The sequence below is a fragment of the Rana temporaria genome, chromosome 8 (genome assembly GCF_905171775.1).
Source record: "Rana temporaria chromosome 8, aRanTem1.1, whole genome shotgun sequence".
Lineage (NCBI taxonomy): Eukaryota > Metazoa > Chordata > Amphibia > Anura > Ranidae > Rana > Rana temporaria.
In genome coordinates, this window is record NC_053496.1 from 117,979,536 (window position 1) to 117,999,302 (window position 19,767).

The 19,767-nt window shown below is 41.6% G+C and overlaps 1 protein-coding gene across 2 annotated transcripts; it reads left to right on the forward strand.

Moving 5' to 3' along the window:
• Positions 1-6,557: 6,557 nt before the first annotated feature.
• On the forward strand, positions 6,558-13,583 carry LOC120909008. 2 transcript variants are annotated; one of them, XM_040320582.1, is made up of 4 exons: positions 6,558-6,712; positions 8,283-8,336; positions 8,775-8,828; positions 13,388-13,583. In XM_040320582.1, exons 1-4 carry the CDS (start codon positions 6,647-6,649, stop codon positions 13,523-13,525), a joined length of 312 nt encoding a protein of 103 aa, XP_040176516.1. In that variant the 5' UTR covers positions 6,558-6,646; the 3' UTR covers positions 13,526-13,583. The 2 variants fall into 2 exon arrangements, with proteins under 2 accessions (XP_040176516.1, XP_040176517.1); XM_040320583.1 differs by lacking the exon at positions 8,775-8,828.
• Positions 13,584-19,767: the final 6,184 nt, after the last annotated feature.

The window sequence follows — 19,767 nt, forward strand, 5'->3', positions numbered from 1 at the left end:
ATATTTTTGGGGGAAATTTATTATAGCAAAAAGTAAAAAATATTCATTTTTTTCAAAATTGCCGCTCAATTTTTGTTTTTTAGCGCAAAAACGAAAAACCGCAGGTGATGAAATACCACCAAAAGAAAGCTCTATTTGTGGGAAAAAAAGGACGCCAATTTTGTTTGGGAGCCACATCGCACGACCGCGCAATTGTCAGTTAAAGCGACGCAGTGCCATAACGCAAAAAGTAGCCCGGTCATTGACCAGCAATATGGTCCAGGGCTGAAGTGGTTAAAAGGCCAGTACCTAGAGATGTACATGGAGGAAATCCTCCTTGGTGTTATCCAACGCTGAACAGCAGCAAGCAAACGCTGCACAACAGCAAGCCAACGCTATTGCACAATAGTAAACCAAGGCGCTGTGCCAAAAGATTGGTGCTGTACAGGAGCAATCGCAGAGGCTATTTGAACAGCTAGCCACTGCTGCAAAATCAGATAGGAAAACCCCAACTGAGGTTGTGGAGACGCTAGCACAGTGGTCACCTGCTAAAATTGATGATGTTGGAGACAAGTCTCAGCCATCCATGTGGGTCGCTTTCTTTCTAAGATGACTGCAGATGACGATCCAGAGGCCTTTCTGTTAACGTTTGAACGGACCGCTGAGAGGGAAGGTTGGCCTAAAACCCAGTGGACAGGACTGGTTGCCCCTTTACTTTCTGGAGTGGAGTAGGCAGAAGTGGGAGACTATGATAAGGTCAAGCGGGAAATCCTGACACAACTAGGTGTCACCTTGGCCGTTCAAGCACAGCGGGTTCACAGCTGGTTCTTTCAAAATTAGAGACCCCCAAGATCACAGATGTTTGATCTAATCCATCTGTTGTGGAAATAGCTACAGCAGGAGTCCCTGTCTGTGCCACAAATAGTGGAACGTGTGGTCATGGACCGATTCCTAAGGTCACTGCCAATTCCCCTGCAGAAGTGGGTGAGTCAAGGAGACCCCAAGTCTGCAGACAACCTGGTGGAGCTTGTTGAGAGATACTTTGCTGCAGAGAGCCTGGTCACCCCCTACAGCCGAACAGACTTTCCAACCAAAGCCACGGTCTTCCCAGGCAAACAGTAAGAATGGCAAGCATGGAAAAGAGATAGGAGGGAATTTTTGGTGCCAGGACTGAAGTTTAGCATCCCAAACAAGGGAAGCCACTGCCTATCAGCAAACCAAACTGGGGCAACATCAGGTGTTTTTGTTGCCAGGAACTGGGACATGTTGAAGCAAACTGTCCATTGACAGATGAACCCATGCAGTGTGACATATCTATTAGAAGGCTAATGTTTGCTGCTGTTTCATGTGCTGCAGCACCAAATGTAGGAAAACACATGTGCAAGATTGTTAATAATAAGCCTATTATGGCCTTGCTGGACTCTGGCAGTCTAGTAACTTTGGTTAAAGATGAGATGGTTAAAACTGTAAATTTTCATGAAAAAAAATTGTTGTGTTCTGTGTACATAGGTATACCGGGAGTATCCTATAGCCACTGTTAACTTTAAACCAGACTTAGGTACAATGACCCATCCGGTTGGTCATTCATTGTTAGGGAATTCCCCTACGTTTTTAGAACTGTGGGATCGCCTTGACCCTGTCTCAGTAGCCAGAACTCCAGGCCAGCACTGACAATGTGGGTTCAAGGGACTCCTCTCAGGGTTGTTCAGGTTTTCCTTTCTTGGTTATGGCAGAGGAACTGGAGGAGCCTGAGGAAGTCCCCACAACCAGTAAAGGGGGACAGCCGTCTGCTGACTTTGAGGCTACATTAGAGTTTGCTGACCTTAAAGTGCACAAGGAAAACGTTGGTACCGAGCAGTGAAAAGACCATACCCTTGCCAGGGCCTGGGAAAATGTAATATTGACTAATGATGTACCTGTCGAACCAGGAGACAGGCCTTGTTTTCCTTATTTCAGCAGCAGTGAGGATTTACTTTATCGGGTCTATAAAAAGAATTATGGAATTGTTAAAGAGCTGGAGGTCCCTAAGCCATACAGACGGGTGGTGTTGGAACTTGCCCATGGGCACTTGCTATTAGGTCATTTAGGGGTTAATAAAACCACTGAAAGTGTGTTACGCAGGTTTTGCTGGCCTGGGATATACAAAGATATTGAGGATTATTGTCAATTCTGTCCTGTGTGTCAGATGCCAGCCCCACTACCTCACTTTCAAAGTCCTTTAGTGCCCTTACCCATTTTTTAAGTGCCCTTTGAGAGGATTGCCCTGGGCCTTGTGGGTCCACTTCCCAAGTCTGCCAGGGTCATCGGCATATCCTTGTAATCATGGATTATGCTACCCGTTACCTTACGCACCGCATCAGCTAAGAACATTGCCAAAGAGCTGTTAATGGTGTTCATTCGTGTTGGGATCCCTAAGGAAGTGCTTACAGACCAGAGCACCCCATTTATGTCATGAATAACTAGGGAGCAGTGTAAGTTATTTAAGGTGACGCAGTTGCGAACCTCTGTGTACCACCCTCAAACTGATGGCTTGGTGGAACGCTTCAATAAAACATTAAAGAGCATGTTAAAAAAGGTTGTTGACAAGGATGGAAAAAACTGGAACTTCCTTATTCCATACTTGATGTTTGCCACCAGGGAGGTTCCCCAGTCCTCTACGGAGTATTCTCCATTTAAATCGCTTTATGGTGGACACCTTCAGGGACTCTTAGACATAGCCAAGGAAACCTTAGAGGGGGAGCAGACACCCAACAAAAGTGTCATTGAGCATATTGCTCAAATGCAGGACATGATTGTAGCAATCGTGCCTATAATAAAAAGAACACTTACTGCCGGTCCAAGCAGTCCAACAGAGAATATACAACAGGGGGGCCCAACTTCATGTTTTCTCACCTGGTGTTAGTTCCCACTGTTGAAAGCAAGTTCTTGGCTAAGTGGCAGGGTCCCTTTGAAGTAATTGAAAGAGTTGGGGAGGTCAATTACAAAGTATATCAACCAGGTAAAAGGAAGCCCCGAACAGATTTAACATACCTGTGATGCCTTATACACATGAGCGTTTTTCTTGGCAGGAAAAAAAACAATTTTTTTTGTGGCAGGATTCCACTCAAGCCTGCCTTGCATACACACGTTCAGGCCAAATACCGCCCGTCCAAAGCGCGGTGATGTACAACACATACGACGGGACTATAAAGGGGAAGTTCCATTTAAATGGCGCCACCCTTTGGGCTGCTTTTCCTGATCCTCGTCTTAGTAAAGGTTTGGTGAGAGACGATTCACGCTTTCCAATCTTTGTGCTTTTCAGTCCGTTACAGCGTGAGGAATGTGCTATCTCCATTCTGAACACTAGTTTTACCAGAACGAGTGCTCCCCGTCTCATACTTGATTCTGAGCATGCACGTTTTTTTCCCCTCAGGAAAAGCATACACACGACCAGTTTTCCCGACCAGAAAAGGTCCGCCTGGAATCCCGGCGGGAAAAAAGAAAACATGTTCTCATTTATTCCCGCAGTTTTCCTGTCGGGAAAACAGCGATGGAGCATACACACGGCCGGGATTCCGTGCCAAAAGCTCTCATGGCAGTTTTCCTGCTGGGAAAACCAGTCATGTGTACCAGGCATTAAAGTCCCGGAAGGATAGACTGGCATTAACTGTGAGGTCCCTCCTTGTAATGCCTAAGGGTACTGAGTGCCCTCTGATCCCTGAGGTCACAATTCCAGAAACAGGAAGCTAGAGAGTTCCTGATAAGGAATAGAAATAGAATAGAATAGACATTTTCAGAGTTACCTGGCAGGACTTCAGCATTGCAGCATGATATTGTTACTGAACCTGGGGTCCGTGTCAAGCTCAAACCATACCAAATTCCCAAAGCTAGAAGAAAGGACCTCAGTGATGAAGTTAAAGGATGTTGGAGCTAGATGTCATTGAGGAATCTAATAGTGACTGGTATCCCTATCGCGTGAGTCCCAAAACCGGATGGTACTTGGAGGTTTTGTAACAACTTCAGAAAGCAGTGACAAAGTTTGATACGTACCCAATGCCCAGGGTAGATGAACTTATAGGCCGACTTGGCAAGGCCTGCTATGTGACCACTTCACAAAAGATTATTGGCAAATGCCCCTGACCGGTAGTGCCAAAGCGAAGGCTGCATTTGTGACCCCGGAGGGTTCCTTTCAATATAAAAAAATGCCTTTTGGGTTGCAAAATGCCCCTGCGACATTTCAGAGGGACATGGACAGGACCCTAAGATCCCACAGATGGTATAAAGACAGCCTATCTAGATGACATGGTGGTATATAGCACTGACTGGCAGTATAGTAATACTAATACCATTTTAAGGGAAGCAACCTTGTGGTTGTCAGAAATTGGAGTTCAAAACAGACTTGACAGCTAAATATAAACACATCACTAGGACTTACACATGGCTTACAGATGTGAGTCCTCAGAAAGCTTAGCCAAGCCGCTATTTCTGATTTGTAAAGACTCCTTACTGATGGAATAGTAACGACTGATTAGCGTAGAGCATAGAATGGTACTAATATTTTAAAAAGGGAAGCTACAGACCAGTGCTAAATGCTTAGGGGCTCCAATGGACAAGCAGACAGGATTTTTAATACAGAAGAGACATACTTTATCTTAAATTTACTTACCTGCCTGTCGACCTCTGTACAGTGAACTGCACACATTCAGCTCACTGTAGAGATTGGGCAATGCTAAAACGAACTGCACTCCCGCTAATGCGTGGGAGTGACGCCCCCCCTGGCCAATAAAAGCGGTGGGCGATCGAGACCCGGAATCTGGCTGCCCAAAGATGTTATCAGGCGGTGTGGAGCTTTATAAAATAAAGTCTATTGGAGTGGAGACAATTCTATGTACATTGTACATAGATTGAAGGCTGGCTTCAAGAACTTGTACAGAGAGTAGTGAAAAATAATTCAACTTCAGAGTGGTTTGTGTGATGTGTTTCAGGGTTCTGTCTTGGAGTCAATGCTGTTTGACTTGTTTATAAATGGAGTCGAGTTAGGAGAAGAGTTTAATTTTGAGATCTACACAGGAAACTAAATTATGCAAGGAAATAATTTAGGCCCAGGATGTAGCAACATTATCTTGATGAAATATGCAGAAGGGAGGCTACTTGGCAAGTGACATCCGATGCAGATGTTGAAAAATGTAAAGTTATTCATTGGGTGCTAAAATTTGCAGGCAACATACTAGAGAGGTGTTACACTGGAGGAATACGTGATAGAAAAAAATCTGGGGGCCCTTGTGGATCAGTGGCAGGTGGTAGGTAAGAAGGTTAGCAGAATACTCTCATGCATTAAGAAAAACATTTTTTTTAAGGGATATATTGATACTTTTACCCCCCGGTTACCTGGATACTGTTTAGGCTTCATCTTGAGTTTACAAAAACAGAATGTATAAGGGGACTGGAGGACATCGGGTATGAGGGACAATTAAGTCAATAATATTTACCTTAGAGAAGAGACGGTTAAAGTGGTTGTAAAGTAAGAGCGCAGGGGGTGACTAATGTCTGATGGTGGCAGGCCACAGGGGGTGACTGATGTCTGATGGTGTTAGGGGGTGACTGATGTCTGATGGTGTTAGGGGGTGAATGTCTGTCTGATTGTGGCAGGTGGTGATGACCATCATCACCCCCTGCCAACCATCAGGTTGGCAGGGGGTGAGGTCTGATGGTGGCAGGGGGTGATGACGGTTGTCAGGGGGTGATGATGGTGGCTGGGGGTGATGATGGCTGTAGTGGGTGATGGTGTCAGGAGGTGATGGTGGCAGGGGGTGATGTCTGATGATGGTGGCAGGGGGTGATGTCTGATGGTGGCAGGGGGTGATGATGGTTGTAGTGGGTGATGGTGGCAGGGGGTGATGGATAATGATGGTGGCAGGGGGTGATGTCTGATGGTGGCAGGGGGTGATGTCTGATGGTGGCAGGGGGTGATGATGGTTGTAGTGGGTGATGGTGTCAGGAGGTGATGGTGGCAGGGGTCTTTAGAATCCCCTCACTTTCTGTGGTGGTTATGGAACAGAAGTGAAGGGGAAATCTCTCCAGTTGGACAAGGGTGACAAAAAACTGATGGACTAAATAATCCGCCCTTATTATAACAGAAATATGTTTTTTTACACTTAATATATACCTTAAATCACATTGCTATTTGCGTAGTGTACTTGTTTGTAGCCTAAATACTGAAATTTGCGCTTAAAGATGTAGTTTTGTAACTTTTGTAAACTGCCAGTAAAAACTTGGCTGCGCCAGTAAATTTTTGGTGTCCTGCCATAAATTTCAATCTGGTAGGTTGGCAACACTGTTATCTACTATCTAACGATATATTAATTCAGTCATAGTATCAGCTATGGAATTCTTGACCTAGTCTTCAATAAGAGAGTCATCTATAACTCATGTAAGATTTGTAAGATTTGGGTGTAATTGGTAGCTAAATGATAGACCAAAGAGGCAACACCCCTTCCTTCCTGGTTTGGTAAATATCAAACTGGTTTTTCAAGAGATTCACCCCCCCCTTTACAAGCAGGAAACAACTTGGGTATAAAAGCATCAGGTTCAATGCCTTCATAACAGAACTTGCTATTCCTTTGAGTTAACTTTGAACTTACTTGCTAACACCAGCCAACAACAATGTCTTCAACTAAAGGTGGATCTCATGGACATCATGAACAACATGAACAACATCAGCATCAAAAACATCATGATCAGAAGTGCCAGGACCGTAAGTAGCTTTTTAAATTTATAAAACCCTTCAAAAAGTGGAAAAATTTACGATTGGCCTTACACTGTTTTGGTGTCTACGACATGATGTGTTAATTTAAATCCAGAAGTCCCATGCCAAATTAAAAATACAACATAACTCTAATTCCGCATACACACGATCGGTTCGTCTGATGAAAACGATCTGATGGACCGTTTTCATCAGACGAACAGATCGTGTATGGGCCCCATCGTTTTTTTTCCCATCGGTGAAAAAACATAGAACCTGTTTTAAAAATATCTGATGGTAAAAAAACGATAGAAAAAACGATCGTCTGTGGGGAAATCCATCGGTTAAAAATTAACGCATGCTCAGAATCAAGTCGACGCATGCTTGGAAGCATTAAACTTAATTTTTCTCAGGGCGTTGTTGTGTTTTACGTCACCGCGTTCTGACACAATCGTTTTTTTAACTGATGGTGTGTAGGCAAGACTGATGAAAGTCAGCTTCATCGGTTATCTGATGAAAAAATCCATCAGACCGTTTTCATCGGGTGAACCGATCGTGTGTACAAGGCATAAGGGTTTTTTAATATAAGGCCTCATACACACAACCGCTTTCCTCGACAGAATCCATCAAGAAACTTGGTGGCAGAGCTTTTTTGCCGAGGAAAACAGTCATGTGTATGTTTTTCATCTGGGAAACTGTCGAGGAACTCGACGAGAAAAAAAGAGAACAAGTTCTCTTTTTCCTCGACGGGAGTCTCAATTTCCTCATCGTGTTCCACGTCGGGCTGGTTTTCGATGAGAAACACGTTTGTGTGTATGCTAAGAAACCCGCGCATGCTCAGAATAAAGTATAAGACGGGAGCGCACCTTCGGTAAAAGTATCGTTTGTAATGGAGATAGCACATTCGTCACGCTGTAACAGCCTGAAAAGTGCAAATTGTCTCTCACCAAACTTTTACTTAACACGCAGTAATATGAGATTAGCAAAAACAGCCCCAAGGGTTGTGCCAGTGGAATCGAACTTTCCCTGCCGTTGTATGTGTTGTACGTCACCGCGTTTGAGAACGAGGAGATTTGGTCTTGACAGTGTGTATGCAAAGAAAGCTTGTCAAGTTTCTTCACAAGCCTGACACGGAACTGGTAGAGGAAAACGATGTTTCATTTACGACGAGTTCCTCAGTCGTGTGTACGAGACCTAAGAGATAACTTGATAAGGACTTGTAAAGAAATCTAAATCAATATGCCTGTTTCATAGAAACCATGCTTCAACATGTTCAGCTATTTTATGTAAGAATACATTTTAATCGATCACCAGTAGCAAGCACATTATAGGTTTTCAGTGCTGTCTAGAGTCTAGTGTCTTTTGCATTTGTTTGTGTCATACAAATATGCTGCTGTAAGTCTAATTATCAGACATCAAAGATATATAAATATTTGCTACTAGACACTTTTATCAAATTCAGCTTTTAGTGTTTTCTTTTTGAATTGTTCTTTAGACCTTTATATATTATCATTAACAGTAGTAATCTAATGCCTAAAATACATATGGCTTCATAAATAATGACCCTACTTTTCCTTTTCAGCATGCAAACCAGTGCAGCAATGTCAGGACCAAAAACCAAAGTGTCCTAAGCCTGGTGAGTTAGTAAACAGCAAAAATAATTAGCATATGTAATTTTTATGTATTCAGCTGGAATATATTTACATTATGTTTTTATTTTTTATCGAAACAATTATGTAGTACACATCAGTGATAATTCATTTTCACTTTACTTAGGTCAACTTTTGAGATCGGTCAATTCTTACCTATTGTTAAAGTATTACTAAAAGCATAACATTTTTAGATATGGACACAGTGGTGGGGGGTTAATATCCCTTTCAGGTTTTTACTACTATCTGTGTCCTCATTAGCGAGATTCATTCTCTCTAATTATCCTGATCATCATTCTCATCGGGATTAAATGTGAGGGTAGATCCAAAATGTTTTAATTTCCACCAAAACAAGAAAAGAGGGAAAATATTTCAATTGGGACGCTTTTTCCATACCATCTAATGTCCCTACTTTTCCTTTTCAGAATGCAAGCCAGTGCAGCAATGTCAGGACCAAAAACCAAAGTGTCCTAAGCCTGGTGAGTCAGTAAACATCAAAAATCATTTACAAATTTAATATTTGCCATTATATTTTTGTGAAAAGAATTATGTAGTACACATCAGTAGTAAATAAATTTCATTATATAATTCAAAAGAGTGCAGCGCTACAATAATAGCTCATATAATAATAAAGAAAGAGGTATATGAAGTAAAAAAGTGAAGAAAATAAATCAAACCCCAAAAAGGTATATGAATCCGTGAAAAATTCATAAGTGATATCAGAATAGAAAAAACTTGTGCAGAGTCCAAATAATAACACAGAAAGTCCATTTGAAGGTTTATCTTTCAAGATGTTGTAAAAGGAAGTTCCACAAAGTTGAATGGTGTCACCAACCTTCCCAAACAATTTGTGTTATAGCAAAACACCCAGTGATGTGGTAGCCTGCTTACCAGAGAGCCACAACTGCAAATCACAGACTTGCCAAGCCTAGGGATAATGGTCTCCCCATAGACCAGTCAGGATACAACCGCCAATATTCCAAAGATAATGTAATTTGGAGTTGTAGCAGCCAGTTCCCTTTGATGAATGTATAGACAACCTTTAGATCCAAATACCTATAATTGTTGACTGGTTAGCTCTTGGGCTTGCTCCTTAATCTGACCATGCATCTGTATAATCCGAGCTATGGGCTGGGTAACATCGAGCCTTTGACTCCCAATTAACATGGCCTTAGGGCCTTTTTTTTATAAAATAAATTTCATTGCATTTAGGGCAACTTATACAGCAGGTAAAATAAGTATTGAACAAGTTTCTAGGTAAATATATTTCTAAAGATGCTATTGACATGTTCACCACGTGTCGGTAACAACCCATGCAATTCCTACATACAAAGAAACCAAAACAAATAAGTTAAAAAATTATGTTATGTGTAATAAAATGGAATGACAAGTCGAAAAATGATCAAACACATGAAGAAAGGGAGGTGCAAAAAAACATGGAAAGCCAAGACACCAGCTAAAATCTATTAGTAAATAGAAAGCACTCCCACCCCTTATCAGTGCAAATTAATATCAGCTGGTTCAGTCTCAACTGATAGCCTAAAAAAAGGTGTCTCATTACTAAGGTGTCCATTGAGCACTGTTGGGGCCATTATCCAAAAGTGGAAAGAACATAATTTCACCATAAACCGGCCACGACCAGGTGCTCCTCGCGACTGTTCTGGCAGAGGAGTGAAAATAATTATCAGAAGAGTTATCCAAGAGCCACAGGCCACTTGTGGAGATCTTCAGAAAGACCTGGAATTAGCAGATACAATTGTTTCAAAGAAAACAATAAGTAATGCACTCAACACCATGGCCTGTATGCATGTTCATTACTCAAGATTCTATTGCAGAAGAAAAAACATGTTGAAGCTTGTTTAAAGTTTGCTGCACAACATTTTCGACAAAACTCTGAAATTCTGGGAGAATATAATCTGGTTAGATGAGACCAAAATTGAACTCTTTGGATGCCATAATACACAACATGTTTGGAGGTCAAATGGCACTGCACATCACCCCAAAACCACCATAACAACAGTGAAGCTTGTAGGTGAGAACATCATGGTGTGGCGCTGTTGTTCAGTATACGGTACTGGCAAACTTCATGTCATGGAAGGATGAATGGAAAAATGTACCAAGACATTCTTAATAAAAATCTGCTGCCATCTACCAGGATGATGAAGATGAAACGAGGGTGGACATTTCAGCCAGACAAGGATCCCAAACACAAAGCCAAGGAAACTCTCAATTGGTTTCAAAGAAAGAAAAATAAAGCTGCTAGAATGGCCGAGCCAATCACCTGACTTGAATCCAATAGAAAATCTATGGAAAGAACTAAAGATCAGAGGTTGGAGAAGAGGCCCAATGAACCTTCAAGATTTGAAGAATGTTTGTGTGGAAGAATGGGCCAAAATCACACCTGAGTAATGCATGCAACTAGTTTCTCCATACAGGAGGCGTCTTGAAGCTGTAATTACCAACAAAGGATTTTGTACGAAGTATTAAATACATTTCAGTAGTGTGTTCAAAAATTTTCCCATGCGTCATTCCATTTTATTACACATACACTTCATTTCTGAACTTAGTTGTTTTGTTTTCTTTGTATGTATGGATTGCATGGACTGTTACTGACATGTGGTGGAGATTTCATGTCAATAGCACCTTTAGAAATATATGTATCTAGAAAAATTGTGACATGTTTAATACTTATTTTACCCAGTGTATATGGAAGCGGCCATTGCTTACTTATTGTTAAGGTATTACTAAGGGCAAAACATTTTTAGCGTTTTTTAGCGTACACGCCCCTAGCGGCCAGCGTAAATATGCAGTTAAGATCCGACGGCGTAACAGACTTACGCCGGTCGGATCTAATAGTAATCTATGCGTAACTGATTCTAAGAATCAGGCGCATAGATACGACCAGCCAGACTCAGATATACGACGGCGTATCTGGAGATACGCCGTCGTATCTCTTTTGAGAATCTGGCCCTATGTCTATAAATCAATTTTTTTTCCACCTCTGGATTGTGGGTGGGATTGCCTGCATCCAGTTCCAAGCCACTGTTGATGGCAACATGCTTAATTTTTGAACCAAAGATTGCACATATATTTTTCCTTTTTTTTTATTTCATATTGATGAATTTATTCTGATTGATCTTTGCATAATGAGTTTCTTACATGAATTCAGGCACAAGTTGATTTATGATGTATGTATCAATAAGTGACATGGCACCTTAGCACTTTATTCCACATAATTTAGGTAGGAAGAGCTGCAGAATATTACTAAAGTTTGGTATCAGGATGGAGCCTGTACCTTTTAAAAACAAGTTAGCAATGACCACTACCATAATTCTCACATTTACAGGTCCTAGCAAAACATTACGAAAGCTTTATCAAGCTTTTACTCCAATCTGGGACTCTGAGATTTATTCTCACTCCCTGTCCTTCTGACAACCATTTACCAGGACACGAGGAGAAAGTTGGGGCAGCAACACAGACAGAAATACATTTTTATTTTTTTCGGTAGAGTAGGGGAAAACTATTTTTACCTGTCTGTATCTCTTTTGCAGATTTTCCCTGCAGCATTTTTTTTAAACCCATTGTGTATGGACCCCTATACTGCATAAAGCCCAACTCCAGGAAAATTGAAAATTAGCCCTTGCAACGGAGCTGCGCCCCCACTGCAAGAGAAAATTGCTTGTTTAGTCTAGGGGAGAGGAGAAACACTTTTACTCACCTGATCCTACAGGCTCCAGCAGTGAACTGTCCTTCGGTGTCAATGCCCAATGCAAAGCTGTACACCCTGCATTGGTTTTAATGACATCAGGACCCTGGACTGCTAGAGCATTGGGGAGAAGATGCTGCAAGGTCTAGCTAGCAGCAGAGAGGAGTGAAGGAGCAGGAGAGCAAATATTGTTCCATTGTTCCCCTAGACCTAGATAAGCAATTAACCCTTGCAGTGCAGGTACAGCCCTACTTCAAAGGATCATTTTTTAGTTACCGCTTCCAGTCCAGGCCAATCAGTATGTTTTGGCAAGAAAATTACTTGGAACCCCCAAACATTATATATATATATTTTTTTTAAGCAGAGACCATGGAGAATAAAGTGTTTGTTGTTACAATTTTTTTATGTCGCACAATATTTGCGCAGCAGTTTATCAAATGGAAATCTTCGGGAAAAAATACACTTTCATGCGTTTTAGTGAACACAAACAATATGATACCCAATTTTTGGTAAAACATAAAAGATGATATTACGTTGGGTAAATAGATACCGAACATGTCATGCTGTAAAATTGTGTATGCCTGTCGAACAGTATTAAACTAGGGTACCTAAATATATCCATAGGCCACTTTTTTATAGACCTTTACAGCTTACCAGTTTAGAGTTACACAAGAGGCCTGGTGTTAGAATTTTTGCTCTTGCTCTGACATTTGCCGGCAGTATCTTACATGTGTGGTGTGATCACCTTTTACATATGCATGTGGGACCGACATGCATGTTCGCATACGTAGGTGAGCACAGGGGGGTGCATTATTTTATTAATGAATCTGGTATCTGTAAAAGTAATCCAGTGACTCTACAGCCGCTCGGATCACTTTTACATAAAACAATATCACCAGCGGAAAAAAACGATACCTGTATCATGGTTGTAATGTCCACCATGGTCCCGGTATAACCACTGCAACCTTAAGCCATTTATAAATGGCCTAAGAACAGAAAGTGGTTAATATTATAGGGCCATTTGTTCGAGATTGCATACAGCCGTTTCAGGTTTGTTGGTCATCATCAGTTCAATTTATGAAAACCATGGCTTCTGTGATTCAGAGCTTGAGGATCAAGAAGAAGAAGTAGTGGTTGTATTGGGGTATATTTAGTGATGCCATACTAATTTATTGTTTAGAGGCTGACAACAGACACAATTTAGTACCTATATAATTAGTGACTACTGAATACCAGGTTTCTCTCAATGCAGAATGTGTATATATTTTATAAAGTCAGTTAAGAAAACAAATTTATAACATGTATTCATATCATGTTTTTTTTTTTGCACAGATCCTTGCCTCCCCTGCCCTCCTGAGCCATGCCAGACCCAACAAAAAGGATGTAAAAAATAAAACCATTGTAAAAGACTCAAATGAAGCAATACCAAGCAAACAAATGATTCAAAATGTTATGTTGTCTGTGTCTTGATGTTCTGTGTAAATCTGCATATTCAATAAACTTGGTAAAAACAACAACAAAAAAAAAAGCTTTTGGAAATCCTTTCCTGACATTTTCAATGTTATGCCCAAAGGGTTGATGTGATGAAAAGAATAAACAGACATATGTGAAATTTGGGATGAATAAAAAGTGCCACCAGTTTCCTATTATTGTTCACAGGGCCACAATTAGGAATCATAGGGCCCTATACAGTCTGACTGACAGACTATCTTACCCAGTGTCTCCCCATGCACCCCCCCCCTATTGCCCCACACTCTGCACCCTCTGCATTGGCTTTCCTTAGCTATGTTAATTAAATTCCTGTTTACAGTATATGATAATGTGATCAGACTCACCTGATCTAGTGGAAAAATTTGTAAAGTTGCGCTAAGTGATATACTGAATACATAAACCAAAAAAAAAAGGTTTTGGGAAACCACTTATTGAGGTACAAAAGAAAATACCAATAGTGATGTATTAACCATACAAAAAAAGTGCAAAAATAATGATAAATGGTGATACCAAAAAATAGTGAACTAAAGATATAACTAATATCTCAAAAACATAATAATATAAAAACATCCATGAAAATCAAACATCAAATGTCCAGATAAATGTGAAATGTCCACAAATATAGATGCCAATAGATCCAACGGAAAGTGAAGGTGAAGACCACAGGGAGAGGGTAAAAATGTCCACCACCACCAATATGGATATTTCCTCAAGTGCCACACACAAACAAAAACGGGGGGGACCCTTACCAGATGTGTTGGACCTCAAATAACAAGGTCGTGATGGCTTGGCTGATAAACCTCTGCAAGGTAGGTTGGTAAACCTGGATATCCCAAATGTTTAGGCTCCTCACAGACTCCTCATCTCCATATCCAGAATGGCAGCTAGGGGTCCCGTTTTACTGGTCAATCAGAACTCAGGAAAAATGGTAGATGATATAGAGGATAGTAAAAAAAATAGGCAGCAATGTGCATTACCTCTTATAAAGGTTTAAATCGTTTATTGGATGTCATTCAAACAATGGAGCGATACAATAAAAAGGCAGGTAAATTATAAAATAATGTTAAAAAAGGGCAGCCAGCTGCGCTGCAATGGAACGAACGCCCATGTTTCCGGGGGCTCGTGGGGACGTGGTGACGTTGATACGTAGCACCGCCCTGTTCAAGTGTACTATATATTCTTGGTGCGTTTTCAATAAAGTGTTCCAGTTTGCATCCAAGCTAATTGTTGGCTAGTCTTGGATGGTCAGCTATAATGTCTGGTTCCTGGTTCCAGACATGAGGAAGCTATATCTTGATGGACGCACCCAAGCTGAGTGCTGGACGGTTCTGTCACATTTCATAGCTATAGAAAGCCAACATACACATAATGCTAATCCACATCTAGCTACTAATAACTGACAGTTATGTAATTAACATGAGCTAAATATCTAGTCACTTTAACCAGCCTAGTTGTCCAGACCGTTGGGCACCTACAACCCTGAATACAAAGTGCTGCACATTACACATTATTATACGTATAAACACAGAGATAATCAGACAGACTGAAACAATAGACACAAATAACAAAGAGAGAGACATACTTAGTAGAAGGTTACTTTGAGCTGATGATCTAAACACCTGCTCTGAGTATCACAATCTAAAACAGTCATTGCTGGTTATAGGCAAAGAGGCCCTAAATATGGATTACAGGCCTAGATTCCCAGAGTCTGTGTGTTTTCAGTGAGACAATCCTGAATCCAAGGCAAGATCACTCCAAGGGTCCCCCAGGCACACACCTCCCAAAGAGTAGTGTTCCCTTAAAAGCCAGGGCCCATAGTCAGTAGGCAAGAGGCCACCCTGCAGTCCCCTCCAAAAGCCCCTGTCCTGGTTGGGTCTGTCACACCCTGCATCCCCTAGCACCTGCCATTCTGCACCCCCTGCATTCCTCACTACCCAAAGGTCTGCACGCCCCACTACCTCACTGCACCACCTGCATCCCCCACTATTCTCTCTCTTTACCCTCATTAAATCTCACTCTGTGCCCCTGTACGCCCACTATCTCGCACTCTGTATCTCCTGCATTCCTCATTACCCCACACTCTGTACCTCTTGCAAGCCCCATTACCATTACTCTGTATCCCCCCATTACTCATTTTACACCTCCATTACACCCCACTCTGCACCCCCAGAATCCCCTTTGTCATACATTACCCTGTGAGTCATATCTAGGCAGTTCTATTCTCTAGGATTTGGGCTAAAGTGGTGCACCTTTTCTGTAATGGTTTTAATGGTGCCCTATACTGCTGGCCATATTTCACAGCTAAAAAAATCCTGCACTTAGAGTTCCACAGGGATTCTGGGAGTTGCAGTCAGAGAGGGGTGTGGAGCAGGGAGAGGGAGTTTTTTTTAATCCTGATTAATCCTGTCGGCTGGTTACGTGATCTTTCCCTGTTCTTTGGCATCTGAAGGAAAATTTCCTTGGGAGGGGCTTCTATTACTCTGCTGATGTATGCTCTCTACAGTGTGAGTATCTGCCTGGCCAGCCCTGATTGGTGCTGTGCAGATCGCATGACAAAAAGAAAAAAATTCAGAAGAGCAATTCAAATGAAATTATAAATATTAAAAAAAACAGTTTACAGCTCCCTATAAATCCTACTGAACATCAATTGTGTATTTTGTGAGGGGTTAGCTCGGTAGCGGGGTGTGTGACCCCTTGGATGGGTTCACCACACACTGAATTTATATAGACTGGCAGTCGAAGACGGTTGAAAACAAAGTTTTGGGTTTATTTTTCCATCTTGCTGGAAAACAATTGCAAGCATCCAAACAGCATAAACAAAATCAAACATAAAATAACTCCTAGCCACTTTGGGCGTCTACCTTCCACACAGGAACCTATCTATGAAGTCTAACACAGCCTACTGCTGGGTAGACAGTGCTGGCCATACAGCACAAAACAATAGTCTTTTGATTTTGTTTCACACAGAAAAAATCAATCCTCTCCTCACCTCCACAGAAGACCTTCTGGCACTGCTCTCCTACTCACACAGCCTTAGGAGTGATGCAGCCAATTAGTGGTAATCCTTTGGACTTCTTATAGAGGCCTTAATTGCCTCACTCTGAACAGCTGGAGTCTTCCAACGGCCCTTAGCCTTCCTGGCTACATTTTCCAGCCGACTCCTAATAACGATTGGTGTATTGTCTAAACAAGGCAAAAAGATATGTTCCGTCTGTGACAACACCCACAGATTTATCTGACTTCCTGTCACAATTTGTTATGCATTAATATGGTATAGGTGGAGTCAAAGATGATTGACACTAGCTTTTAATTTGTTCAGACGACATCTACATCCAAGGCTCTTTTTTTTACTTTATAGTAAATAGCAATTACATTTGATATATTTACTACCGATTTATATTAAAAATAAGCATTTTTGTGAGTTTCTTAGTGAATGTAATCAATCCGCATACTATATCCAGTCCCCAATAGTGTTTAGCACTATGGGGCACCATGAAAACCATTACAGAAAAGGTGCACCACTTTACCCCAAATCCTAGAGAATGGAACTGCCTAGATATGACTCACAGGGCGATGTATGACAAAGGGGATTCTGGGGGTGCAGAGTGGGGTGTAATGGAGGTGCAAAATGAGTGGAAAAGGAGGAAGAGTGGAAGGGGAGGGAATGGATTATCATTTGCCACTATTTATACACCCACATATGTGAATCTCAGGCAGCAATGGGAACACAGTGAGAGGGACAGCTAAAGGCAGGATCAACCAAGTGTATTTCACTCTACACAAAATGAATGCTTTAGTGTTTTTTTGATGTTTTAATATGCTGGCTAAAGACCCAAGGGGTTTTTACAGTTCGGGACTGCGTCACTTTAACAGACAATTGCGCGGTCGTGCGACGTGGCTCCCAAACAAAATTGGCGTCCTTTTTTCCCCACAAATAGAGCTTTCTTTTGGTGGTATTTGATCACCTCTGCGGTTTTTATTTTTTGCGCTATAAACAAAAATAGAGCGACAATTTTGAAAAAAATGCAATATTTTTTACTTTTTGCTGTAATAAATATCCCCCAAAAACATATATAAAAAAAAAAATTTCCCTCAGTTTAGGCCGATACGTATTCTTCTACCTATTTTTGGTAAAAAAAATCGCAATAATCGTTTATCGGTTGGTTTGCGCAAAATTTATAGCGTTTACAAAATAGGGGATAGTTTTTTTGCATTTTTATTTTTTTTATCTTTTTTACTAGTAATGGCGGCGATCAGCGATTTTTTTCGTGACTGCGACATTATGGCGGACACTTCGGACAATTTTGACACATTTTTGGGACCATTGTCATTTTCGCAGCAAAAAATGCATTTAAATTGCATTGTTTATTGCGAAAATGACAGTTGCAGTTTGGGAGTTAAACACAGGGGGCGCTGTAACATTTAGGGATCACTGTGTGTGTGTTTACTAGTGTAGGGGGGTGTGGCTGTAGGACTGACACCATCGATCAAGTCTCCCTAATAAAAGGGATCACTCGATCGATGCGCCGCCACAGTGAAGCACGGGGAAGCCGTGTTTACACACGGCTCTCCCCGTTCTTCAGCTCCGGGGAGCGATCGCGACGGAGCGGCTATAAACAAATAGCCGCGCCGTCGTCCCGGATCGCTCCCCGAGCGGACCCGACCTCCGCATGTACCGGGGGGGTCCCGATCGGACCCCCCACCCACGTCTAGGCAGGCACGTACAGGTACGTTGATGTGCCTGTCCGTGCCATTCTGCCGATGTAAATGTACATGAGGAGGTCGGGAAGTGGTTAATATTCATACCAGACCCAAAGGGCCTTTTAATGGACTGGCGTTTTTTTCAATGACTTTTATCTGTATTGCCAGGACCCGACAATTCATTATAGCCACGAGTAGTTTTAGATGAAATTTTTCCTTTAGAAATGTCATTCTGTACAGGGACTGTTCTAAACATGGGGAAAATGTGCTACTTTACAGGCATACTATAGACACCCCCCAGGTACGAAATTTAAAGGAATATTTCACTTTTTTTGTTTCACTTTAAGCATTATTAAAATCACTGCTCCCAAAAAAATGGCCGTAGGGCAGGACCCGGGTCCCCAAACACTTTTTATGACAATAACTTGCATATTAACCTTTAAAATTAGCACTTTTGATTTTTCATGTTTGTGTCCCATAGACTTTAACGGTGTTTGCGTGTTCAAACAAATATTTTGCCTGTTCACATGTTCTGCTGCGAACTGAACCGGGGGGTGTTCAGCTCATCCCTACTCTTTAACTGCTAGAAAACTATAGATATATAGATGGTTATATATTTTTCTTAATAAACACATAACTGGATTAAAGAGAAACTTAACTCTCTCAATCAACATTAACTATTTTAATCCTTATCCTGCTATCATTAGTAAATGGATACTAAGGTATATTATATTTACTTGTTTTAACCTTTTTTATTTACATTTCTTCAGTTGCTTCCAGGATTCTGACCTAGGCCAAAATGAGGTCATATATTCATAGGCATGTGCACAGGGTGTTTTCCGGATGTGCCTGCACACACCCTAATCACCCTGTGCAGTGCAGATTTCCCCTGCTGCCCAGGAACCCCACCACCACCAGTGCTTACTGGCTTCCTTCCTCTCTTCTTCTGCCCAACAGTTGCTGCTGCAGGCAGTGTGAAGCCACTGAGTACAGAGCACTTCCCATGCATTCACTGTCACATGCAGCTGAGGCTGCAGAGAAAGGAACTTTCTCTTTCTCTGTCTCAAAATCAAAATATCTCACCAAAGCCCCCAACATTGATTCTAAAAATAATGTAAAATATAATACAAAAACAAATATATATATATATAAAAAAAACTACTGACACCATCCGTTGCCCTACTGACCTTAATCTCTTCCCTACTGACACCGTCCACTGCTCTACCTACACCATCTTCTGCCTCAGGGCCGCTGTTAGAAATCATGGTGCCCCATACAGCCTACCTGACGGGGCCGCCCCTGACCCCACGAGAGGGGATCTGGGGGACTGGTGGCAGGAGCTGGGACATGTAACATGTTCCAAAAGGTGAACCTTTAATAACCACTATTATTTTAAACTTTTTACACTATATTAAAGCAGCAGTGATGTCTTATTTTAGAACTTTGACAACAACTAATTAGCAGGGATGAGCTCAGGCATGTTCGGACCATAGTCTAAACCCACCTTAGCTATACCACCA